Below are 19,096 nucleotides of genomic sequence, written 5' to 3' on the forward strand. Positions count from 1 at the left end.
TATCTCAAGGGACCAACTGGGTTCAGTACTTGTGATTCTTTCCTTCTGGGCTTGTAAGACCAGCAGCAGTGAGTCAGCCTCTGGAAAAACAAGCTATTGTCCTTTTTAGAGCAGGAGCAAAGCAGTCAAAGTAAGAATTTTAACAGTCTATGTGCATTCTGGTTTGATTTAAGCCTCACTATCTTGTGGTAGTACCTGGAACAGGCCTAGCTGTCCCAGACTACTGTAGAAAAGTTGTCTTCAAAACATCCAGTTACCCAATCCTCAGCAAAAGAGTCCCTGCGTATAAAAGGGGAAGTCTCTTAATTTCTAGATGGCACATGTTAAGAACCATTTTGGTAGGTTCTCCTTCCTGTGCCAGCATGCACCAATCACTTCAGAATTGTTCCAGCTGCAGCTTTCCCTCTACTTTTTTTAGGAAGTTAGGTATTGTTTTATATATTGATTTAGGCTAATATTTACCTGTAGTGTGTAGTGTAATGTTTTCTTTACACAGGAAACTAGTGATACTTAAATAATCCTATAAATAAAACCTGATCCTAGAGTGGATTTCAAAAGGGCAAGTGACTATGGTCTCTGCTAAGCTTTGAGGTCTGTTGGACTTTATTATTCGGAATGAAACATTGTCCTTGCAGTTAGGTATAGTTGTGTGAAGGTTTTGGCTGTTTGGCTATTAGACAATTAAATAAAATCTTTTATGTATAATGTTTGTCAATATGGAATAACTCTTATCTAAAAATGTGTTGTTACCTTTTGTTGATCTTTTTGACAGGGAGCAGGGGTGGTGCTTTTCTGTGAGGGTTTTGTGGGTGGACACCTTACTGATTGAAAACAGTAATTAATTGTGCTTTGCCTTATTCATGGCCTCCTGAATAGCAAAATATTAGTTTAATAAATCACGATGGCATGTCTTCTATTTGGATAAAAAGCCTGTTATTTGTGCAGTATTGTAATCAATGGTGTGTTACAACATCATCGTTTGATTTGCATATTGTGTTGGCTCAGAAAGCTTTATGATAATATGAATATTCTTTTCTTTTTTTTCTTTTTTCCCCCCCACTGAAGCACCCAAAAAGCCTCGTGTGAGGTTCAGTAACATCATGGAGATTCGGCAGCTGCCATCAAGCCATGCTTTGGAAGCAAAGCTGTCCCGCATGTCATATCCAACAGTGAAGGAGCAGGAATCAATCTTAAAAACTGTAGGAAAGCTCACTGCAAGCCAAGTAGCAAAAATTAGCTTTTTCTTTTGCTTTGTGGTATGTGCTCCATTCTTTCACAAAAATATAAAGGCATTTAAAACTTGTATAATAATAGTGAAAAAGTATTGAAATGACTTATATTCTTTAAGCCTTATTTTATAAAATTACTATAAGAAGTAAAACTTTCCTTGTGCTGGTCATGGACATGCAAGATGTACATATGAATCTGTTGGTGGCTAATGTTTCTGCCTCAGTTCTGGGGGGAGAGAAACATAACAGTAAAAATGTAGAGGGCAGATCAGTGATACCTTTTCCAGAAGCAGCTTCACTGGTACTGCCAAATGCGTTCTCTGTTATTTGGACCCACCACGGCTTTTCCTCAGCAAGAAGGGCTCTTTAAACAGTAATATTATTATTATCATCATCATTGATAATAATAATACCACTGATGCATGTACCAGAAAATGGTGGCGTAATTTTTGCTAGAGGAGACTCCTCACACCCAAAACAAATCCTGTTTATGCTGTTCATGGACACTGCTGGTGTTTACATGTATTTCTTCATGGACTTTATGAATATTTCCATATAAGACTAGAGAGTGCTTACTTCCCTCAGAATATATTTGAGATCTTATTAATGAGATCCCAATCAAGAAGTGAGAAAACACTTGCCATTTTATTCCTTTATGAAGGAATTAAGAAATATTTTTTTAGGCATTGAATGTAAGAGATGCTTGTTTTTAACAGTGGAGATGTGTGCTCGTTTTAAGTACTCTAAAAAAACCTCATTAGGCTGACTAACGTCACATGCATTACTGAAATTTCTTTGCAGCCCTTGTGCAGTTATCATCTTGAAGCACTCCAAAACAAGTTAAAAGTACCTTTAGTTACTAAAGACTAGCTATTATAATGTCATTTTAATTAAGTTCTGAAGTATGTTATTTCGTTATTAAACACATACTTGAATGTGGTTGGTTTGAGCTGGTTCTAAGTTTGCTGCTGTGCCTGCCACTTGAATTGAAGTTAGAAGTCTCTTTAAGATAAAAATTTAGTTCTGATTTTATTTTTGGTTAAATAATTGCTTTTTCTTAAAGTAGGATTTTTATTGCACTGAGAAACTTAAGCTCTGTTGTTGCTACCCATATTATAACAAAATTATTTTTCTTTTTCCCCAGTGGTTCTTGGCAAATTTCTCATACCAAGAAGCTCTGTCAGATACGCAAGTTGCCATAGTCAATATCTTGTCATCAACCTCTGGTAAGTTCTATTTGCACCACCAGATATGCGTTATAAGGCTGTTTATAACAAAAATCTCTTGGTACAGTAGATTTATGTAACATTTTGACCTGTAATTTTGGCTTAAAGGTATTGAGTATGTTTGTGTGTTTAGAAAATTCATTGTGTATCTTCACAGAGGTTTTTTAGGGTACCTTCATGATTCCCCTGCTTTTGTGTATGTACTTCTGCAGCTATGTCTGTGTATAAAAACCATTTATTAGGAGTGTAATAGGTTTAAGGCTCTGTAGTTTTCTGAACAAACTAGTGGCAAACCTTGCTTGTATAAACTCTTCTGAATTTCTCTTGCAGGGCTTTTTACATTAATCTTAGCTGCAGTCTTTCCCAGTAACAGTGGAGATCGATTCACCCTGTCCAAATTATTAGCTGTTGTTTTAAGGTAAGATAATGGGAGGGAACATTTGGTCAAAAACTCCCTGATACAATGAGAGGACAGCTGTGCCTACTTTACCTGTGTTATCTGAGGCAATAAACGATGCCCATCACTTTTTGAAAAATCCTTGTTTCACAGATGAATTGAACAAGTGAATTAAGTATTTTTAAATGCTTCATATCATGAACCATTACCAAATCTCATTCTCCTGTGGGAAATTAGATTGATCAGGTTTCTGTTGGAAATATGTGAACTTACTTTCTTTTTGTTTAATTATAATTTATTTTTGTGTAAATGGTGGGAAAGGAAGAGGTTTGGCATTCAGTGTTGTCAGCCTCTTTCATTAAATGCCTGGTGCATTGTTCTGGGAAGTTAAAAGTGGGGTTGGTTGGTTAGTTTTAACTTAGGATAATGCCTTAGGAATAGAGAACTCCTTTTGACTGTCCAGAAGTGTGTTTTGATTCACTAAAAATGCCTAAAGATAGAACTGTGTTTTTGTTTTTCTATTTCTTTTATCTGGGTTTTTTTTGTTTGTTTGTTTGTTTGTAAAGAAATTCCTGAATTTAAGTAACATTTTGCATTTCTTCTTTTTTTGCTAGCATTGGTGGTGTGGTACTTGTTAACCTTTCTGGATCTGAAAAATCTTCTGGAAAAGATACAATAGGTATTTACTTATAGGTTTTAATCCTGGAATATGCAGGGATGAGTACCATCTTCTGACAGTTCTAAGCAGTCATATAGCAAGCTCTGTATCTCTTATTCATGTAACATTTCACAATCTGGCTTTTTAGTTTCAACTTCTAAAACTTGCCATTTATGATAATTTTCCACCCTAGACATATGTTGGCAAATGTTACATTTTAGAGCTTTCTACATTTTTCCATGTTTTTCACTTAGTAATGGATTTTGTAATCAAGAGGGTTAGGAGAGTTAATCCTAGTGCATAACATGTTTGGCATATCTGAAGGGGTTTTTTTTTCCATTTTTTCCAGGTTCCATTTGGTCTCTGGTAGGAGCAATGTTGTATGCTGTGTACATAGTCATGATAAAAAGGAAAGTAGATAGAGAAGATAAACTTGACATACCAATGTTCTTTGGTAAGACCAAAAGTAACTGTTGAAAGTTTTTATTTAATGTGTTTAATAAATGATTTTCTGAAATTTTGGCTGAGATTTTGGTTGTGTTGAAGAATATTTATTGTGATTTATTTAATACTCTTTTTACCCTCAGGTTTTGTAGGACTGTTTAATCTGCTGCTGCTGTGGCCAGGGTTCTTCCTGCTTCACTATACTGGGTTTGAAGCATTTGAGTTTCCCAATAAACTGATCTGGATGTGCATTGTCATCAATGGCCTTATTGGAACAGTTTTGTCAGAGTTCCTCTGGCTGTGGTACGTATGGCATACATTTCACATGAATTGTCTTACTTGTCTTCAATGTTGAGATGTCAAATTTTCTAGCATGAGGTTTTTGCTATTTTCTTTATTTTTTCTGTCCAAATAGGCACTTTAACATTGTGTCACAATGTTGTATTAAAACAACAGCTGACTTTAAAAAGTAGGTGATGTGGTCTTGTAGTAATTAGAATACTGTGTGCTTAGCTTATTCCAGAATTAACATTTGGAGACAAAAAGATTTTGTCCCAAAATCAAGTACTAGCATAGGGTTAAGAATGTGGATGTGCACTTTTTTTTATCACAAATTTGTTTAATTACTTAGAATGATGTTCCAGTAAATTAAAGAACTAGTTTTATTTCCAGTTCCTTTTCCCTAGAGTTTTGGATTGGGACTAATTTTAGAGTTTGTGCTAATACCATTCTTTACCTGTCCAGTGTGCCACTTGTATGGTCCTCTTGGCTTTCTTTGGAATTCAATAATATAATTTAACTCCACCCAACCACATAACACCAAATAAATAATGTAAGGATAGATGCAACTCTTCCTTTTTTTATAACCTGCTGATAAATTTTAATTGGATTCTGAGCCATTTATTCATTTACAGTTTTCTTTAAATAAATGTTTTCTGTGGTTGTAATTCCAAAGCAGTCTCTTATGCTATAGACAATCATGGTATGGAAACAAAATGCAGATTTTTCTAGATGAAGTTACTACATGTGAAATAGGGAAATTTCCATCATCTCAAAAGATTGGTATGGGAATTAAACCTCAGCCCAAAAGACATCAATTGCCTAGTTAAGAATTCTATGCACTTTCACAGATTTATTATGGAGTGTGATGGTGTGAGTTAATTTTTGATTATTAAACAGTTCATCAAATGTCTTCCTCATTTGATGCATTGCTTTAGTTGTCTTTTAACTTTTAAGTAGGACCTCTTTATTATAGTTAATACTTATTGTCATTAAACTGTATAACTGTTATTATTTTCTTTTATTTTAGGGGCTGCTTTCTTACCTCATCACTGATAGGCACACTTGCCCTAAGCCTTACAATACCTCTCTCCATAATAGCTGACATGTGCATGCAAAAGGTAAGGTACTATTACATTTGGATCATTGTTTATAGAATTTCTTCTAATTAAATTCTTTTAGGCTTCTACTTGTTTATTTGGTACAAGAAATTAGTTGTCTTGCACTTGGAGTGTTTCCAGCCAAAAAGAAGCTTTGCTGTTCAGTGTTTTCACAAGCAAAGTGTAAATTGTAATGAAAATCTTCAGACTTATGAAATTTTGTGCATGTAAAATGGGGTAAGAAAAACCCCTCATGACTTGTATTTCCATTTTACTTTATGTCAGTGTGGATTTTGGAAAATGAATCTGAAAAATAGAAGGATAAATATAAGAAAAAAGAAAAGTTAAAGAGAGACAGACCCTGAATAAATACTTCTGTAATGCACATGTGATATACAGTATGGTTTGTGTTAGTATTACCTGCATATTCCAGCATGGAAATAGAGCAAACACTGCAGTGATTCCAACAATAATAAACACTTGTTGGGAAGATAATTGTATTTGTGTTGCTCTTAAAGCATCTGCAATACACACTTGAGACATCAATTGTAATAGGATAGTAAATAACTCATGATAGCTATAAAAGAAACAAGGGATAAAATATCTGTAGACTCCTCCCCCAAAATTCACTTTCATGAGCTCAGATTAGGTTTATATGTAAACTAACGCTGGTAGCAAAAAATAAAAATTATATATATGTATGTAAATTACTAGTATTAGAAGTACAATTCAGAGACCCTGATTAAAGGCAGACTGCTGTAGACTGTGAGGGTTTTTGCACAAGTGTATTTGTGCAGATGTGTCTCTGTCATGCAGACATCAGAATATCCTAAGCCAAGCCCTGTGCTTGCTGAAATCTCAGGTCCACATCTCACATGACCTGATGGAAATTTAAGCTTCAAGCTGCCCTGTTAGTGCCTCTGGCCAGCCTTGCTTTTAGTGAAAAGAAACCAGCACAAGAATGCCACTGGCATGGCTAATAATCATTGGATCACAGAATGTGATGAGCTTGGAAGGAACCCATCAGGATCACCCAGTCCAACTCCTGGCCCTTCACAAGACACCCCAAAAATCACAGCATGTAATGCAAAGATTGAAATGTGAATACATGCAGCCTTCACATGACTGTCAAATGGCATGGTAATTATACAATACTCATAATTACTAACTTTCTGGGTATTTATTTTTCTGTGATTTTCTAACATAACATAAATCTGAATCTTAGGAAATTACAACCAAGTTTCTAATGACTAATGAAATATTCCTTTTGGCAACTTAAGTGTTCTGAATTTCATTAGAAATCAGTAAGGAAACGTAGGGCTTAACAATTGCAGTTGATGAGATCTTTGAGGAGGATCATCAGTGCCAGGCAACAAAGCTGAATCTGTTTTCTCCAAAGTCTTCAGGTGTGGATCTTTTCTCCACACGGGGGGGCCATGCCCACAGCTCATGGCTCTGTCATCCTCAAAGGCAGGTCCAAGGCTCTTCCTGTCCTTGTGCCCTTGGTTTGGAGTTACAGAACCATGGAATGGTTTGGGTTGGAAGGGACTTTAAAGGTAATCTCTTTCCAGCCCGTGAAATGTCAGGAGACTTTCTCCTTGGCACCAGAGATACAGCTGAAAACCTAAAAACTGGAAATTGCAGTCTTCATTCACCTGCCAGGGCAAACAGTGTGTTCCACTGTAAAGAATGGATCAGTGGGAACAGGTTATGGAGTTATTACAAGAAGCAATAGCTTTAGAAATTGTATCAAATAATTCATGCTGTTTAACTCAAACTGCATCTGAAACTTACAGTAATAATTATTCCAAATATACAGCACATCAGTTGTTTTTCAAGCTATTGAGTGAATGATGTTTGTGTTTCAATTCCAGGTGCAGTTTTCCTGGTTATTTTTTGCAGGAGCAGTACCTGTATTTTTTTCTTTTTTCATTGCAACTCTTTTATGTCACTATAACAACTGGGATCCAGTGATGGTGGGAATCAGAAGAATTTTTGCCTTTATTTGTAGAAAACATCGAATTCAGAGGTAGGGCAGTCACAAACTATAATCCTATCTCTTCTTTAGCCTTTCCAATATCCTCTACTTTTCTATAAGCCGCAATATACATGCTCTGCTTGTTTTCACCTGATTTTATATTCAGGTGTACTAATTTCTTAATAGCAGTAGTTGCCTATGTTATTAACCTATGTGATGCTCAGAAAATGGGAAGATGTGAAGTCTGTTTACCTTGTAAAAGAATTTTCCTAGTGATTGTCAGTTTTTTCCCTTAATGCCTCTGTGATACTTTCTGTACCCAGCACATGCAATGAAAATTGTGCAAACTTGAGTGCACTTGATAAACTTAAGGAGTCTTTGCATGTTTTCAATGGCTGAAATTCAAACAGCTAAGTACTTGGTACTTAGGTTGGTTTTGTAACAACTAATTTAATGTTACTGTATGACTTAAAATAAATAAATGTGTTTCTTTTAAGAATGCCAGAGGAAAGTGAGCAGTGTGAAAGCCTCATCCCTATGCATAGTGTTTCACAGGATGGAGAGAGCTGCTGTTCATAGACAAAAGGTAAACCTTTAATAAACCTCCAACAATGCACAGAAAGGGGAGGATTGGTTTTAATGACAGCATTTGTGTTACGCAAGGACACATTTTTAAAGATCATGCAGTCTATCTTGTTCTGTACTGATGGACAGAGTTTTGAAGTGTATCTTCAAAATTATTAGTATTATTATTACTATTACTCATTGCCAAGCATTATTCTCTCACAGTTCTTGGTCAATAATTTTGAAATTATTTAATTATTTAATAGTTTTTAACTAAAGAATATTACAAAGTTCATTCAAAACTGGATGTGAGTCAATAAGCTAGAAGAGTCTTTCAGCTTTGTGGCATGGATGATGGAATGATGGAAGACATCTGAAGTAATTACTTCACTCTTTAATGGTGTTGGGGTCTCAGTCTGGGCAATTGCAGCTCATGAGAAACACCAACTGCTTAAGGAAACTTAGAGAACATCACTAGACTTTATCATTATGGATCAGAAAATGGAAAGGAGCCTTTGTGTTTGTGTTTGACAAGGATTAAGTTGTTAATTCCATTAAATATTAGGCTAAATATTTCTCATGAGAAGCATAGCTGAAGAGTTTGCAAAATACTGCTTTTTAAGAGGAGGTTACACAAATCCCTAAAAGGAGCATTACATGGTTTGTCAGTACTAGCCTGGAGCATTAAAACAGGCATGGTTTAGGACTCTCCTTCCCCTATGCTTCAGGGCTTTTGTTTTTAATAGTGCATGCAGAATTACATGAAAAGTATATTTTTCTTTTCCAGTGTTGTTTAAATCTAATAATGAAATTAAAAATATTCTAACCAATGCAGTAATTGTGATGTCTGAAGATTAAGACATGGAGTTATTTCCTTTATTAGTAAGATGGAAACAAATGCATATGGTAATTCCTCTTTTGTAATCCTGAATTATGTGCCCCTGATAATTTGTTTTTCCTTCTTTTTAGTTTAAAAATGGAATGAAGCCCAGCGAAGAGACAATCTTCTGGAAAAGTCCCTAAGGAATCATGTTTCAGTGCCTATTCTGAATTTGTAGTAAAAATGAGAAGTTTCAGTTCTTTTGAAACTCTAAACTTTTTCTTGCTTTCATCTGATTTTATAAATGAACAGATTTACTACATGCCTATCACCATAGGGAGTCTTAGTCCATCTGAGCAACCAACCTGCCTTATCACACTTGAGCTGGTGACATTACTTGACAAAATCAAGAAAGCAAATGCTGTTAAGTGATTTCTTTCATTTAAGTCACAATTTTGTTAAATGCTGGACAACATTATTTTTAAGAGATACTTTAAAGTGAGTTATGTAAATAAGTTTGCAGGTCATCAAGTCTTACAGGCTTTCAGATGAAACGCTAAAGAGATATGTTACCTGTAGTAGGTACCAATTAAATTTTTTATGTTGTATAAACTATTTGCATATTAATAGAAGAAAATAGAAAAATAATTTATTAAGTGCATTCTTATAATTATTGAGGCAGGATCTTTGTACGGTCCTGGAACACTACGTATCTAATGTCTTAGGCCATTTCAAGTAGCCTTGTAATGGCAATGGGTGCTGATGTTTAAAAATCAAAAAAATTGCCCAACAATCAGAAATGCTTAAAATTTCAGTGAATGGTGAAATATTTCTAATTACAATACATTTGGATATACATTCTTAGACATGTTTTAAAGCAGACTGGTTCTGTAATCCATTCTCAATCCCAATTATCTCTCAGACATGATCATTTTCACGTGTAGCTGCCGCGTTGTGAAAGAGATCAAATTAATTGTGGAAGTTTTCAGTCAGTGGGTTGGCACTACACTAATCTGCTAAACAGTCTGAAAAGGAAAGGTGTTTGCATTGATTTTTCCTTCCTCCCAGCTGTATTAATAAATTTATTCTAAAACTGATAATTATCTTCCTTCCACTCCAGTGTTTCTATCCTTTTTAACTCAGAGAAGTTATTATAATTATATTCAGGAATATAATTTGAAATTAGTCAATGCCATTTTCCAGCTCCTGGCCTATAAGACACTTAGATCAAAGTTAATTTTGGCTTTTGATGGATTTTATTTTTTTATAATGAATGTCTGATGGATTTTTAGCCAGGAGTATTTTCTTCCACATAACAAGGTTATTAATAATTTAGGATATTTCTACTGTCCTTCCACACAAATTCAGAAGGATGACATAGCAGAAATGCCTGGTTATGTTTTGGCACTCAGTAATGATCCTTCCAAAAGAAATTTTGGTCTTTTGGTGATAAAACTGATAAAATATTATTTGAGAGGGAATGTAGGAAAGCAAGATACTTAGCTCTACATTTATAGAAGAATTTGAGTCAGCAGCTGGAATTTAATATAAGAACTGCATGTAGAGAAAAAAGACAAAATGAACCTGGGGCTATTCTGGCCAAATATTTAACCTTTATCAAGTTTTTTCCTTCCTGTTTTTAATACTGGATTGCACTACAAGCTTTGGTGACCTGAGGCATCTGCTTAAGATGACTTAGTAAGTCCTTCTTTGGACTCTAAAATAGGAATTAAGAGAATCTCCAAACCAGCCACAAGAAAATCACAAACAGAAAACAGACATAAAAGTTTCACACTTAAATTTTCAAACCCCACAAGCAGAGGGGTCAAAAATGCACTATGTTGAATTAAATTTTACTTAGGTAGAATTTTCAGGCGTTTTTTGATCAGTGGAGTTTCCTTAGATTTTGGATTTGTCCTTCAAAATTATGACAAATGGATGTTTGCTTCAGCTTTTTTTCCAAGAGCTAAAGTTAATGCCTCCTGGCAATTAAAAAATGTCTCTTTTCAGTTAGTGAAATGCTTCAATGAGATCCTGCTGAATATTTGATAACAGGCATTAACTCCAAATCTGAATCAGCTGGGACTTGTGGCATCAGTGAATTAAGCCTGGGAAAACTGAGTTTGCTTTCAGATGGGCAATGGCAGTATCTGTAACAAAATTTTCTATAACTGTTTTTTGAAATTGGTCATGCTAATAGAATTGGAGCTGTGATGTCAAATGGGCAGTTGCTATTTATATTTGCCCTTACGTTCATGGCTTAAAGTCAAAGATCATCATGGTCTCCCATGTATATGACTGTTAATTTGCATTATTCATTAGCTTGAGAGGTTAAGAAAAGAAGGACTAAGAGAATATTATTCTGTCTCTGACCCCAGGAATGTTGAAGAATGTTCAGTAAACTCAAAGTCAGGGCCTTCTCACTGGTTTTGTTTTTAACAAAAATGTGTTAATTTTTTTTTTAATAAGAGATGAAATATTTTTATCTTGTGGCACTAGGTAGTTTAAGCTGTGTTTTTGCATTAAACTACAGTTCTTTAAAGAGTAAGAACAAAACAAACTGTCCTTCCTGAAAGGATTTTTAAACAGTGGTGCCCCTGTAGTTACAAGAAATATGTTATACTTTTGCTTACAGAGGCTATGACATATAACATTGCTCCTGCATTTAATAGAATGTGATGGAATTTTTTCTACAAAACCTTGTGATTTTTAGTACAACGATATTTTATAAATATAATGTCTGATTTGAAATGTAAATTGCATAGCTCTCTAATGGGTGCTTGGTAAATGCACAAGGGATTTAGCTTTGATTCTCAGGTACCTCTGATGCAATGGAGACATGCTGGGTTTTTCTTCCCCGTGACACAACTGGAATGTAAAGGAGCTCTGTCATGAGTGCTTTACCCCTGTGGTAGTGTAAATTGTCATTGCTCTTACTGTTTCAATTTGGGAATGTCTTTATTCTGACTTATTTCTTGTGGGAACCACATAGACTTTAGGAAAATAATGTCGAGCATTTCTTTGATTGTCATTAGGTGGTTAAGGAACAGTGATTTCCCATGCCTACAAAATGGGAAATGAATAGTACGTGTTGCTCTGTCAAACAGTTGAACTAATTCCTGTAATCCTTTGAGACAACCAACAATTTCTTCTGTGCACACAGTTGAGGTTTTGGAGCTGTTTGTTTTTTATATATGAAGGAAATTATGATAATTTGCCAAAAGCTACAGAGCATGCCTTTGCTTTTAGGGTTTTGGTGAGTCTTGCCTGGTTTGATAAGCAGTGTGCTGCACTTCAGAACAGAGGCAGAATAGGATTTCAGTTTTTCTGGCCACTTCATGTTGGGTTTCAGTCACAATGAGAATGTGTTCAGTACAAGGGACTGCTGCAGATGTAATGCTGTTCAGCAAGGGATGGAAATACCACATCTCTTAACAAAGTCTGGGGCACATGAGTGCTCCTGAAGGCACTGAGGGCCTGGTGTTTGGCTTTCCCAGTGTTCACTACATCCTGCTCCTTGGCTTCAGGCCTGTGGGAATCCCTGTAAAGGGGGTAGGGGCTGTAGGATGGGGCTGTTGTGGCTGCTCATGGAGTTGGGCTGCAGGGAGCTGCACACAGACTCAGGCTGGAGGCACTGCCTGGGTGTCCCTGTGGCGTGGCAGATGCTGATATATTTTGTGTGGAACTGGTTAAGCAGGGCTGTTGTTCAACCTGGGGAGCTGCAGGGGATACTTGGTCTGCACGTGGCAGACCTCCTTGAAATGTACTGACAAAAACAGGAGAGCCTGCAAATTGCTTTTCTTGGTGTGTGCTGCCATAATTGTCGTTCCTGTCACAATAGTTGTGCCTAGGTACTGCTATTCACAGCTCTGATGGCTTTAAAGAAGGTGGCAAAATGATTTCTTTGTAATTCTTGGTTCCATCTCGCTTAGTGTTGAATGTTGTCATTCCTATTCCCTACTAAAAGATCCTCCTGTCTTAGGGAAATTATGTTACTGAGCTATCAGGGGACAGGAAAAACCAGTTAAATTTTGGAGATAGGTTGATTTTATGGACACGCTTTAAGTTTCAGATGGAAATAGGCCTCAGAAAGGCAGAGTGTTTGTAAATTAAGAAGTGGCATGCTCAAAAGTGAAGAAATAAACTGATGTTAATATCACAATGTTGAGTTATATGGGTAACTGTAGGATGGTACTTTGAATCAGTTTTCTTTATTTGGGATAAGTTTTGAATTAGTTACCATTTCTTTTATGGCTGTCACGTGTGTAGTGCCTGCAATTTAATAGTTATAACTCCAGTAGCATTTATGTGTTCATTCATAAACTGTTGTTATGCATTTTTTTTCCTTGTTTAAACCACAATTTCATTAATGTTGTATTTTGTTTTATATGACCATTGCAGGGCATGATTTCTCAGGGAAATATGGATGATACCATACGTTGTGAGAGCTGATAACTAATTCGTGCTTTTAAAATCGCTACAAACATTTCCAGGTTTCACTCAAGCATTTCACATGATGTAACTTCCATGTTGAATTTCCTTAGGCTTATCAGGTAAATCATAATGAGAATGTTAAGAGCATTTAAAGATGTCAATAAAATATACTCTGCCTAACACTCTGTTACTTTTTGGAGAAACACCCATTCTGAGCTGATGCTGAAATGTGTGTGTGACTTTCAACTTTTATTTTCCTCTGTGCCATAAAAATGAATAGTTACTCTGCTGATTTTGAAGCTGCATTTCTGGCATGACAGCGACGTTAACTTTCAGGGTTAGGCAGTGCTATAATAATATATAATCTGATTGTGGGGCAGTTCAGTATAAATCTTTAACATAAATATATTCATTTACATCATTAAATTTTTACAAAGTCTGTTCACTTTGGGAATTTTTTGTTTGTCTTTCCAGTAAAGTTACTTTGGCTAGACTGGGGTTTGATCCAAAGCCCACGAGAGTCATAGACAGTATTAACAAAGTAAAACTTTATTGAAAGGAACTCTGCAGTCAGGTTGACCTTTATGCCTTTGCAGTATTTCTGTCTGCAGCATATATTTGGAGTGGTTTGCTTTAAGACCTCAGTAATATAGATGGAGGGATTTTATTGCTGGTAGAAATGGTAAAGACACTGCTGTTACTGCTCACAAAAGATATTTCCATGTAGCCAGTATGCAGCTTTATTATTTAAAGGTGAATTTGTTTTGCTACATGACTTTTGTTTAAAATCAGCAGCATGAGAAATATTAATCTCTGCACTTTGTCATACACTTCTATGGGAGTTTTTTTGTCCACAGTGAGAACATGTGATCATGGTAATCAGCCTTGAGCATCAGCTCCTTCTTGATGATTTCTGCTTTGACATTTCCATTTACATGCCCTGTTGCATTCATTGCAAAGTGAATTTCCTCTCTAGGTAAATCCAGTGTAATTGTATTTTGACTGCCCTGGTCCTCTGTGGTGTTAGATATCTGACATGAATGTGACTGCTTGGAGATCTGTGTTCTCGCTCTTGTCATTACATCTGGTATTAGTAGCTACCCAAACCTTTTGTGGATATGCCTATCATCATGTGGAATGCACCCAGAATTTCATGTGGCTTTCACTTCCTACTTTTTAAAAGCATCAAGGGCTTCACTCAGGATTTTGTTGAAAGCAGCTGTTCAATTCTACAGGTTCAGAGTCCTTTAACTGTGTCTCAGTTTATAGAGTTGCATCCAGTGTTCCCTTTCTTTTATTAGTGAGCTTCTGAAGGTTTTCTTTCAGGGAAGGTACACAAATTTTCTTTATGTACTTCACATGTGTTCTTGATTTTATTTGCTTTTTTTTAAGAAGCCCATCCAAATACAACCAATCAAAACCCCACACTTACCGAGCTGAGGTGAATTAGCCACTTAGCACAGAACTAATTTTATAATGTACAAATGGCTGTATCTTTATCAGTGATAGCAGTTAATATATTACTGATGTTGCCAGTCCACAAGTCTTCCTTGTCTGTGTTACAGGTGATGCTTCTCTTCTACCTAAATCTGACCTCTTGCATATCAATTAAGTTAGTTCCATTGCCAGAATGAGTAATTTCTAAAATATTTTAGAATCTCCTTTTTCCTCTGCCTAGGGGAAGAGCAGGGGCTTTCCAACCAATGGTGCCACTTTCCTCTTGGAGAAGAAAACAAACAAACAAAAAAATTAAAACAAAAATCTCACTTGAAAATCAAGAATATTAATAGGAAGCATATTCTGTAAAGTCATTGGGGTAATATCTTGCATAGCCCAATTCCATATAAGAAGTGCTTGGGCAGTTGTTTATTGGATTGATCTCTGATTGATCTTGATCTAATATAGAAAGGTATTTTAATTAATCATATTGAAGCTGAATGCTTAAATTAAGCTCTGTAATTGTTAAAAAAAATCACAGAAAAAAATTATATTTGGAGACTTAGGAGGTTTTTTCATTTGTGGTTTGGGTTTTTTTAAAAGTACATCCAATGCAGTTACAAAGGAATGCTCTGTTAATTGGCAGTCATGGGAAGCTGTTCACACAAAGCTACATGGAAAGCATAGCCAGGTGTTGGAGTTGACATTACCTGAATGGAATTAGAGAAATGTAATAAGTCTGAGATACAACTTCAGCACTGTAGAGCTGAAGGGGTCTTTGTCATGATTTAAAATTTGTGTAAGGTCTCTTTGGAGTAGGTATTAGTAAAACGAAATTGTTTATGAAACCTTGATTTGTGTAACTCCAGAAACTTGATTGCATTAAAAAATGCACAAAACCGGTTGTAGTTTTGATGGTTGTTCTGGCATTGCATTTTGTACTGAGTTTCAGGGAATTCTCAGCTACACATTTAAAGTGGAAGCTGCTTTAACCGAAGAGCTTTCACCTGAAGAGAACTTTTTTTTGCCTGAAGTCTGTACAGTTTGCTGATAATTCATGTTCTGGGAGCACAGCAAGTTCCAGATATGTATCCTCTGTGAAACATCTTTATGCATCATCTTTTAACCATTTTCCTTGGTGAAACCAGAATGTGAATTGCTGATGTGTATTGCATTTGCACTTGAAAACCTGATTTCAGAGTGTGTTAAACCTTGATCTATTTTTGATAAAAAAGAAATGTAGCATTTTAATCTAATTTCCATTTAATAGTAAGGATATTCATGCAGAGAAAAACATATATCAGGGTTTGATGCAGTGATTTTTAAGCCAAGAAAACAGCAGGATGGCAGTGGTAAATCTAAAATGAAGATTAATATCTCTTCAGAAACTCTGGTTTCTTCCTGCCCTCTTTATACCAAATTGTGTCTCCATTATTCCAGAATAATACAGGTGAAGCAAGGACCAGAACTTTTACCCTTTGTTCTTTAAAAATGAACACTGGCTTTTGCCTGGGGTTTCTTTGTCCTGTCACTTCATTTTCTGATGGGAAGTCGGTTAAATAAAAAAAATAGAATAAGTATTTTAAATTAAAATCAGATTTAAGCTATTAATTATTTTGAAATTCTCTATATTAATAGAGACTTCATGAATGGAAATTGAAGTCCTATATTGCAAATACTGAACAGTGCTTATATATTTTTAACAAAACCAGTATATATATGAATATTGAAACATGCGTGAAGTTGCAAATTGGAAGATTGTTTTTATGTTAAAAGGTTTATTAATTGAAGTTCTTAATATCCAGTACCAAACCCTATAAAAGGGCTAATGAAAAGAAAATGTTATGTATTCTGATTGACAGAGCCTGTGTAATACAATCAATGGGTGTGATGTTTTTGTTCTGTATTATATTTATTATATGTAAGTAATAAAGATTATAAATCTTATTTTCTTAACAGGAATTGATATTTAGTTGGGGTTACTACTTAATGTGTTTTATATCATCAGTTAAGAAAAAATGGTCACTAGGGGTGGACTTAAAAATGAGTTTTGGGATGTCAGCTTGGTCTGTGTGCTGGTTTTGGCTGGGGCAGGGTTCATTTTCTTCCCCGGGGCTGTGCTTTGGGTTTGTGTTGAGCACAGGTGATGATACAGAGATGTTTCTGTTCTTGCTGAGCGGGGCTCAGGCAGAGCCAAAGCCTTTCTGCTTTTTGGCCGCAGCGCTGAGTTTGAGGCTGCCCGGGAGGAGGCAGAGCCGGGATGGTGACCCAGAATGACCAGCGATACTCCAGACCGCAGGACATCAGCTCGGGATATAAAGTGGGGGGAGAAGGAGGAAGAGGGGACATTTGGAGTGATGGTGTCTGTCCTGCCAAGTCACCATGACACGTGCTGGGGTGCTGAACACCTGCCCAGCCATGGGGAGCAGGGACATCGTTGCTCGTTTTGCTTTTCTTGGTGCACGCCTTGCTTTCCCACGATCCGCTTTATCTCAGCCACGAGATTCCTTGCTTGTACCCTTGCCGTTCCCTCCCGATCCCCCGGGACAGTGAGCGAGCGGCTCTGTGGGGCTGGGCTGCTGCCAGGGGTCAAACCGCGACACTCGGGTCACTGAAGCGGTCAAGCACCGATTTTTGATGTGGTTTTTCTTTGCGAACACCTGAGTACCAAAGCGTGCCCAGGGCTGCGAGCAGCAGGGGGAGCTCCGGCCGTGCCCATCCCGCCGCTCCGGCCGAGCAAGTATTAGATAAGCGGGGAAAAGACAATTAATTTACCTGTTTATCAGCCCTGATTCCCGGAGTTAACCAGGGCTACGCATTGACCTTTCTTCTTGCAGCTGAACTTTCAGCGTCTTTAATAATTAAAACCTCGGGGATGATAGTCATTTACCTAAATACTTAATAAAAAAAAATGAGGAAAAAAATCCACCATAGGGTTTTCTGGATTAACTACAGCTGAATTCTTTTTTACCGAGATCATAAATATTACTGAGCAGCTATAGGAAGAAGGAGCTTTTTACACCAAAACAAGGGGATACTTGCTTTGCCACTAATTAACAAGGAGTTAATCTCAGATTCCCTGACAAGCAACAGGAATTCTGGAGCTGAAATTAAGAATTTGAAGCAACTTGAAAAGTTTCTATATGCTTTCAAAGGCAAATTGGCAATAACAATCGTGTCCTTTTTCTAGTGTCCTAACTGATGGCTAGAATCCCAGTCATTGTGTGATTCCTCCCTTTTAAGTCATAGAGGTAATGTAAAATGTGGAATAATTTTTGGCAGGTTCTGCCATTAAAACATAAAAGCCTAAAACACATCACTTTCTCAGGCTATGTCAGTGCTTAATAAGTTGTGCTGAGCAGACAACTGGCAGCAGAAATAGGGCAGGTGGCCACAGAACCACACGCAGTGGGTTTTGCAGTGGGGGATTTGATAAAAGTGTGTGGAGGCCCATGAGGGGTTACTGGGGGAACAACTGAGGTAAGAAGTTGCTTTGTGGTTTGTTATTTTGTTCTTTTGTGGGTATTTGTTTGTTTATTTCTCCTTATCTGTGATACAAATGGATGTTATTCTGTTGGGCTATTAAGATTGAAACTCTCCTCTGTGATATCCTGGCACCCCATACTTTTCTGTATACAGAAATCAGTCAGTGCAGGCTCTCCAGATTGCTTTCAGTCTTTAGGACATAATTTGTTGACACATTATCTTGTCCTACTCTGCATGTGCTTCAGTTTTAGGAGACACATTTCATACACGAAACTGTCACTTGCCAGAAGCTCAGTGTCGCTTGCTACAAGGCGAGGTTTAAAGCTTCTGAGAAGGATGATTTAAACCCCATTTTCAAACTTCTTTTTCTATTCACAGTATGTATGTATGTGGGAGACATTCCTGGGTGTTATTTATATCTGCAACCCAAGCATATTCTGTTTATATTGGTTTTAAAAAACTTGGACAAAGCTTAAGATTTCCAGAGAAACAATAGTTTACCTCATTGTGAACTTTTCCTCTTTTCCAGTCATTTTCCCCCCTCTTGCTCCCAAGCCACTTCTTCAAGATCACGTGAAAGAAAAGACATTTCTGTTTGTGGCTTTGCAAGCTTTCAGGACCTTTTTTGGTAGTGTTACCTAATGTGTTATAATTTGCTGTGAGATGAAAATCTTCATATCGTAAAGATTCCTTAATTATCTAAATAGGCTTTTCTTTGTGGGAATCTTCCACTGTTGGGGCATTTTCTAGGCTTCTTTGATTTAACTGCTGGGGTCCTGCTGCTAATGATGATAGAAAACTCATGATTACACTGTGAGTCTGCATTTACACCATGCAAGGGAAGCTTCATAAACATAAAGGAACATTCTGTCTATCTGTAATAGTGTTCCCATTTAGAAAGAAGATCATCTGCCAGTAGATTTTTTTTCCTCTTAATGCCTTTGGAAGGAAAGAAAAAAAAATTAAACATTTAAGTTATAAGCAGATGGCTTTTGTGGCTGTGGTGTTGCAGGCAAACAGGAAAGTGATGCCCCATGAGAGGTT

The 19,096-nt window shown here is 36.6% G+C and overlaps 1 protein-coding gene across 2 annotated transcripts in view; it reads left to right on the top strand.

Annotated features, from left to right (window-relative positions):
- Positions 1-16,513, top strand: part of SLC35F5 (solute carrier family 35 member F5) — a 29,073-nt gene extending 12,560 nt beyond the window's left edge. For both annotated transcript variants that reach the window (XM_085067066.1, XM_085067067.1), the window contains exons 8-17: positions 1,066-1,256; positions 2,374-2,455; positions 2,786-2,873; positions 3,467-3,531; positions 3,860-3,964; positions 4,098-4,257; positions 5,264-5,354; positions 7,208-7,362; positions 7,809-7,897; positions 8,845-16,513. In XM_085067066.1, the coding sequence (XP_084923192.1) occupies positions 1,066-1,256; positions 2,374-2,455; positions 2,786-2,873; positions 3,467-3,531; positions 3,860-3,964; positions 4,098-4,257; positions 5,264-5,354; positions 7,208-7,362; positions 7,809-7,890 (1,019 nt within the window). In that variant the 3' untranslated portion in view covers positions 7,891-7,897; positions 8,845-16,513. The remainder of the gene's footprint in view (positions 1-1,065; positions 1,257-2,373; positions 2,456-2,785; positions 2,874-3,466; positions 3,532-3,859; positions 3,965-4,097; positions 4,258-5,263; positions 5,355-7,207; positions 7,363-7,808; positions 7,898-8,844) is intronic.
- Positions 16,514-19,096: the final 2,583 nt, after the last annotated feature.

Source organism: Lichenostomus cassidix, chromosome 7 (genome assembly GCF_008360975.1).
Source record: "Lichenostomus cassidix isolate B80296 chromosome 7, HeHo_3.0, whole genome shotgun sequence".
Classification (NCBI taxonomy): Eukaryota; Metazoa; Chordata; class Aves; order Passeriformes; family Meliphagidae; genus Lichenostomus; species Lichenostomus cassidix.